The 7500-nt window shown below is 42.5% G+C and overlaps 1 protein-coding gene across 1 annotated transcript in view; it reads left to right on the forward strand.

Moving 5' to 3' along the window:
- Window positions 1-6830, forward strand: part of LOC135201288 (uncharacterized) — a 15663-nt gene extending 8833 nt beyond the window's left edge. The window contains exons 4-7 of the mRNA XM_064230157.1: window positions 1-642; window positions 4013-4171; window positions 5112-5202; window positions 5995-6830. The exon at window positions 1-642 is cut by the window's left edge and continues 674 nt beyond it. Of these exons, the coding sequence (XP_064086227.1) occupies window positions 1-642; window positions 4013-4171; window positions 5112-5202; window positions 5995-6395 (1293 nt within the window). The 3' untranslated portion in view covers window positions 6396-6830. The remainder of the gene's footprint in view (window positions 643-4012; window positions 4172-5111; window positions 5203-5994) is intronic.
- The last annotated feature ends 670 nt before the right edge of the window (window positions 6831-7500 follow it).

Genomic DNA, 7500 nt, shown 5'->3' on the forward strand with positions numbered 1-7500 from the left:
TCTGGTACACTGGCTGAAGCGGACAGCCTCCGGACGTTCAGCAAACTGGATCGCAACATCAGCGATTCCAAATCGCCCAGTGTTGTGTTGATGAGTAACGGTTTGTGGCGGAGTAACTGGACGCGATACGGCTGCCCTTTGTGTTACGGGAAACCCTCCGGCGAATTCTACCTCCTGGGCTCGGAGGAGTCTGAGACTGAGGTGCAGCCGGAGGTATTCTATCCGAGGGTGGATCAAGACGGCGCTTTCTTCCTGTATTCTTTCGGGGGGATCACCGTCGAGAAACGGGACAAGTGGAAGTTCATCGACACGAACACGAACACCACCATCGCTTCGACGGAGGAGCCCTACTTCCTGGGACGGAAGCCCTGGGAACTCCTGAATATCAGCAACGATTCCAGGTTCTATTCCCATTCCTCACAGTTAATGCTGACCCTCACCAAGTGCTCCCTGGATGAGTTCACTTGCAATGACGGCGACTGCATCCCTATGGAACAAAGGTGCGACTTTCGGCCCGACTGCGCCGACGAGGGAGAGGACGAGACAACTTGCAACATCCTGGACATTGCAGCTGACTACGAAACGGGGTCGCCGCCCCCTCAGAGACCCTTCAACATAACGGCGTCCGTGAGCATCAAGAAGGTAGGTAAGCGCCTCAGTGGGGTGGTTGGTGTGGTGTTTGCGTCCCACCTCGGTGGTCGTGGGTTCGATTCTCGGCCATTCCATTGAGGAGTGAGAGACGTGTATTTCCGGTGATAGAAATTCACTCTCGACGTGGTTCGGAAGTCACGTAAAGCCGTTGGTCCCGTTGCTGAATAACCATTGGTTCCATGCAACGCAAAAGCACCATACAAACAAACAAAAGAAGGTGGTCTTTGTCGGAGATAAGAGGAGGAGATTTGGATTTTTTTTTCATCCGTTCTCTTCCCTTCTTTTCTTTTCCCATTTAGCTGTCCAACTCCCTTCACTTTTCGTGATCGTCCTCATCATTGTCGGCAACGCCGAGAGACAAAATAGAGCCACTCTTGTCTTGCCTGTTCTGTAACTTCCACAGACGTCCTCTGTAAATGTGAGACAGTAGTGTGGTTATTTAAACGATTTTTAAATAATAATAATAATAATAATAATAATAATAATAATAATAATAATAATAATAATAATAATAATAAAAATATATGGGGCAGAGGAAAATACCATCAGCTTCCTCAAAAATACAATGCGCAACTGGAATACAATACTTACAAGCTCTGGAATAAGACTAGCAGAGGTTAATATCAGGAGAGGGATCTTCCAGGGCGACTCACTGTCCCCACTACTCTTCGTAGTAGCCATGATTCCCATGACCACAAAAGTACTACAGAAGATGGATGCCGGGTACCAACTCAAGAAAAGAGGCAACAAAATCAACCATCCTGATGTTCATGGAACGACATCAAGCTGTATGGTAAGAGCATCAAGGAAATAGATACCCTAATCCAGACTGTAAGGATTGTATCTGGGGACAATCAGGATGGAGTTTGGAATAGAAAAATGCGCCTTAGTCAACATACAAAAGGGCAAAGTAACGAGAACTGAAGGGATAAAGCTACCAGATGGAGCAACATCAAACACATAGATGAGACAGGATACAAATACCTGGGAATAATGGAAGGAGGAGATATAAAACACCAAGAGATGAAGGACACGATCAGGAAAGAATATATGCAGAGACTCAAGGCGATACTCAAGTCAAACTCAACGCCGGAAATATGATAAAAGAAAACATAAACACATGGGCAGTGCCAGTAATCAGATACAGCGCAGGAATAGTGGAATGGACGAAGGCAGAACTCCGCAGCATAGATCAGAAAACCAGGAAACAAATGACAATACACAAAGCAATGACACCCAAGAGCAAATACGGACAGACTATACATAACACGAAAGGAAGGAGGGAGAGGACTACTAAGTATAGAGGACTGTGTCAACATCGAAAACAGAGCACTGGGGCAATATCTGAAAACCAGTGAAGACGAGTGGCTAAAAGAGTGCATGGGAAAGAAGGACTAATAAAAGTAGACGAAGACCCAGAAATATACAGAGACAGGAGAAAGACAGAAAGAACAGAGGACTGGCACAACAAACCAATGCACGGACAATACATGAGACAGACTAAAGAACTAGCCAGCGATGACAATTGGCAATGGCTACAGATGGGGAGAGCTAAAGAAGGAAACTGAAGGAATGATAACAGCGGCACAAGATCAGGCCCTAAGAACCAGATATGTTCAAAGTATGATAGACGGAAATAACATCTCTCCCATATGTAGGAAGTGCAATACGAAAAATGAAACCATAAACCACATAGCAAGTGAATGCCGGCACTTGCACAGAACCAGTAAAAAAGAGGCAGGATTCAGTGGCAAAAAAGCCCTCCACTGGAGCCTATGCAAGAAACATCAGCTACCTTGCAGTAATAAGTGGTACGAGCACCAACCTGAAGGAGTGATAGAAAACGATCAGGCAAAGATCCTCTGGCGGGACTATGGTATCAGAACGGATAGGGTGATACGTGCAAACAGACCAGACGTGACGTTGATTGACAAAGTCAAGAAGAAAGTATCACTCATTGATGTCGCAATACCATGGGACACCAGAGTTGAAGAGAAAGAGAGGGAAAAATGGATAAGTATCAAGATCTGAAAATAGGGAAATAAGAAGGATATGGGATATGCCAGTGGAAATCGTACCATAATCATAGGAGCACTAGGCACGATCCCAAGATCCCTGAAAAGGAATCTGGAAAAACTAGAGGCTGAAGTAGCTCCGGGCCTCATGCAGAAGAGTGTGATCCTAGAAACGGCACACAATAGTAAGAAAAGTGATGGACTCCTAAGGAGGCAGGATGCAACCCGGAACCCCACACTATAAATACCACCCAGTCGAATTGGAGGACTGTGATAGAGCAAAAAAAAAAAAAAAAAAAAAAATAATAATAATAATAATAATAATAATAATAATATAGAATTTCACCGTAATGATAAACACATGCAAGATTTTTATATATATTTTTTGAATCGGATGAGCACATGAATTTGAAAAAACTCTTCGTGGGTTATGTTTCGGCCTTTGGCCATTGAGATCTATAAAGATATCTGTTTTTAATAGAATTGTAAGCCCAGTATAGACTAAATTTATTTATAAATAAATGGCATTGACAGCTATGCAAAATAAAGAGTATATTTTAAATGGAAAACCTTTCAGTGGAATAGAATGATACCTAATAAAGTATATTTTTCAGGATACTCAATTCTTAATTTAGAAAAACAAGTCCTGTTCTTTGCATTTAGTTTTCATTTACGTAAAGGAAGCTATCATGATTGACGTACTTTAGAAGTTAACCAAAATATGAGTCAATTAAGATTATTTTATCTAGGGCTCCCTCATTTCCTTTCTTGAGTATCCTGTCTTTATTCTGATAAACCTACGAAATCACAGGAGTCCTGTTAGAATAGATAACTTTTTTTAGCCATGTTGTGCTTGGTAAGCTCTCAAGCTCCCGTTTCCTGGTTTATGTTCTAAATCCTGCCTCCAAATGTTGCTAGAAATGGCTTACATAGCGGCAAAATTAGGGTAGGAGTGCACAAGCCAGTCTGTGGCGCCACAGAGTGTCGTCGGTGTGCGGAGGGGATGTGGCTTCCCATAGGTTTCCATTGTTTACAAGCTCGCCACATTTGCTGGCCACAGACGCTCATGTGCTTGACATAGTTTATAAACAATGGAAACCTTTGGGAAGCCACATCCACGCTGCCACATACCGACGCCACTCTGTGACGCCACAGAATAGCTGGTGTACTCCTGGTCTTATAAATCACTCATATTTGTCAGTGAAGTGATAAGTGGCAGCTAGGTCTAAATTCTGGCAGCGAGAATCTAAAACACGTCAGAGAACGAGTTTGCGTGACGCTACTTTCAATTCCCTTCACTCAATCCAGTGTAGACTTCACTAACTAACACATCCCATCTCACGAAGGTATCTTCAATCGACATCATGACGGAGACCCTGCAGGTCTCCATGAGATTCTCTATAAAATGGTGTGACAGTCGCCTGACATTCAAAAATCTTCTGCATTCGGACAGAGTGAACTACCTTGGACAGCATCTGAGCACCCTTTGGCTTCCACAGCTCGTGGTGAGTTCGATTGAAAAGATTGTGTATCTGAGAGTCGTTTGGTTTTCCCAGGCACCGACTGGCATCTTCAAATTAAAAAACACAAAAGACAACTATAGTAGAATCACATCAACCGTGTATTTGATGTCTAGGCCAGTCCCTTACGACGCTCCTGATTGGCTGTTGATAAGCCACTCACAGGGCTGGAAACTCTCAGTCTCTCTCGAGAGTTCGCGTAGGCCGGATGTATGTTCCACCGCTCCTGAGGGATATATCTTTCAAATGTATCCCTCAGGAAAGGTGGAACATACATCCTGCCTATGTGAACTCGAGAGAGAGACTGAGAGTTTCCAACCCTGTGAGTGGCTTATCAACAGCCAATCAGGAGCGTCGTAAGGGACAGGCCTAGACACCAAATGCACGGGTGATGTGATTCTACTATAGTAACTAAATACCTTTGATGTTCCAGCACTTTGCACGTATATCAAAACAGTATGTGGCGTCTCCAGTATATGGATGTACGCTGTGAAAAATAAAAAAAATAAATCTTAATTTCCTAAATCAAGATGAGCACACTTAGAGAGAAATGCCTGAGCAGACGAAAATATCAGTGTATTAAAATCTCTTTGGCTTATCAAGTTCATGTAAAGTACAACAATAAAAATCCCAGTAACTAATTACCTGTTGGCGTCATTGAACCATGTAGTATGAACGAAAGAATATTAATATAGAAGCGTCCTTCACTGACTCTGGAAACACACAAACAGACCAGTACTTTTGTCACTTTGGTTCTGTACGGATGCGTTTCCAGTATGAACTTTCTAATTTGATCTATGATAAAGGCGACTGGAATGAATGAGTGACTTTTGACCCCATTCACTTAATGACCTTTGATCTTATATGGTTCAGCTTTCATGCGTCAGTACAACTGTTAAGTTTTTGTAAACGTGTTTTATTTCAGGTCCTGAACGAGGAAACGCTTGCTGGAACTGCAGAAGCCAGCAAAGACCTGTTTGTTGTGAAAAATGGTCTTCCCATGAGAATCGGGCAAGGTCAGTCCCAAATGTTATTATTATTATTATTATTATTATTATTACTATTATTATTACTATTATTATTATTATTATTAGAAAAGCATTCATTATCAAACAAAGTATAGTTCACCATGGTATTTTGAAAATTATCTCTTTCATTTCGATAAATGAACGTATCTTTGTAAAGAAACCGGAGAAAAATTAAATCGGCAATGCAACAAGATGATAAAAAAAAACTTAGCAATATATCGCAATATATGTGACAATTTTTAAGATTATTTCCTGAACTGCAAAAAAAGGGGATTCTTCGTCTTGTAAAAACCAAGTCTTTGCATTTTTTTTTTTTTTTACCAAACTTAGGAATTAATTCGTGCTTTTGTTTTCCCTAACTTTCATTGGGCGGGTATGTTGCATTCACCCTTTATTTTCTTGTTATCTTCGCTCTAGTGTTACTTCAGGCTAGTAGATTGCCCGTCCCGTCGGCTTCTAAATTTCCCTAAATGCGCATTGTATACAGAATGTAAAATGCATAAAGTACTAAGTATTTTCATTCTTCATGTTCATCGTTAATTTAGAAATAGCTTTATTTTAAAGCAAAGACGAGTCAACTGGGCAACTATACCCTTTCTAGAACAGGTCTGAAGGAAGAGAATTCCAACGTTTGGCTTAAAATGAAAGAAAAGTCCAAAGAATCTCTTATTACGAAGAGGATAACAGATTCCCACAGAGTAAATGTGGGAAGAGACTAACTAACACTTCTCTTGGTCTTTTCTAAAATTAACCTGCTCCTCTCATTCAACCCAAACACAGACTACGTCTACAGAGGGGCGGAGAATTCGTTGGTACTGAAGCAGAAGCAGTCATACTACATCGCCTGCAAGTTCGACATGAGGGCGTTTCCCTTCGACGTCCAGGATTGCTGGATCAACGTCACCATCGGCAACGCCGCCCTGGATAGCATGAGGCTCTCCGCCGTCCTCCAGACCGTGGACAGAAACCTGAAGCTGAATGAGTACGACGTCTTGGCGTGTAACCTCACGGTCACCAGAACCACAATGGTTATCAGGGTCACTTTACGGAGGTATCCAGACTACCACATTCTGTCGTCCTACTTTCCCGTGTTCTTGCTCCATCTCTTGGGATACGGGACACTCTTCATTGATCCACAGGATTTCCAGGTACGAGAAGTTCTACTCGCTACACTTTTATGATGCAATTAGGCTGCAGGAGTTTCTGGCGCCGACACTGTTAAATGAATATAACAATATACTTCTGAACAATCTTGAAATAGAGCCTAGATCTATACTCTTAGAGCCTTCGACTGTTTTTTTTATCTGGCTGTTGTTTTTGATTGAGCTGGCCTTATGCAAGCACGGGCTCTTGCTCATAGAGCAGCCCGTAAAACTTTTTTTTTTATATGGTGAATTTCGGAAATGCCTTCTGGCCATAATTTTCGAGATTCGTAATTGCTGCTGATAAAAAAAAATGCATGAAAATATTACCCACTGTTAAATTTTTAGTTATACTTTTCAAGATAACCCCTTTTGGTGAAATTCAAAAGGGACGTCTTCCAGCCCAATTTGTTATAGATTAAACCGGCCTTATGCCAGCACGGGCTCTTGCTCATAGAGCAGCCCGTATGAACTCCAGCCCAAGCAAAACAAAAACTCGAGGCGAGTTTTATTCTGATACAAAACCTTGATAAAAAAGGAAAAAAAAACAAAAAAAAAAAAAAAAACGTTACAGGACAGGGGCGCCATGAGTTTGACGTCGCTGCTGGTGCTGATCTCGTTCTATTCGGACGCGGCGATGACCTTGCCGAAGACCTCTTACCTGAAGAGGATCGACGTGTGGTACATCTTCAGCATCACCTTCCTCTCCCTCATCATCGGCGTCCATCTGGTGACCAACAAAGTCAGAGGGTTAGGGAATCCTCCTCCCGAGGAGGAGGGGGGCATCTCGGTCGAGAAGCCGTACCCTTTAACGCCTGTTGAGAGCACGTCGGTGTTTCCCTTCCCTGCGGGGGGCGTGAAACCCAAAGGCTCGTCACCCGGTCTAAAGAAGAATCATCGCGGGAACTTCAACGCGTCCGTGCTCTTGGTTGCAAAGATCCTCTTCGGAGTAGTCTATGTCCTTTTCCACGTATTCTACTGGAATGCCATCCTCACTGGCTCCTTCTAGCTATTTCAACGTTTATTGAGAGCGAGAAGTGGCTATTTTTTCACCTAAAATTTACCGGAATATACATGATTTAGCATACCTTAACCTAACATAGGGCCAAATAGAATCTTTCTTAGATGGACCCCCCCCGCCAAG

The sequence above is a fragment of the Macrobrachium nipponense genome, chromosome 28, assembly GCF_015104395.2.
Source record: "Macrobrachium nipponense isolate FS-2020 chromosome 28, ASM1510439v2, whole genome shotgun sequence".
Lineage (NCBI taxonomy): Eukaryota > Metazoa > Arthropoda > Malacostraca > Decapoda > Palaemonidae > Macrobrachium > Macrobrachium nipponense.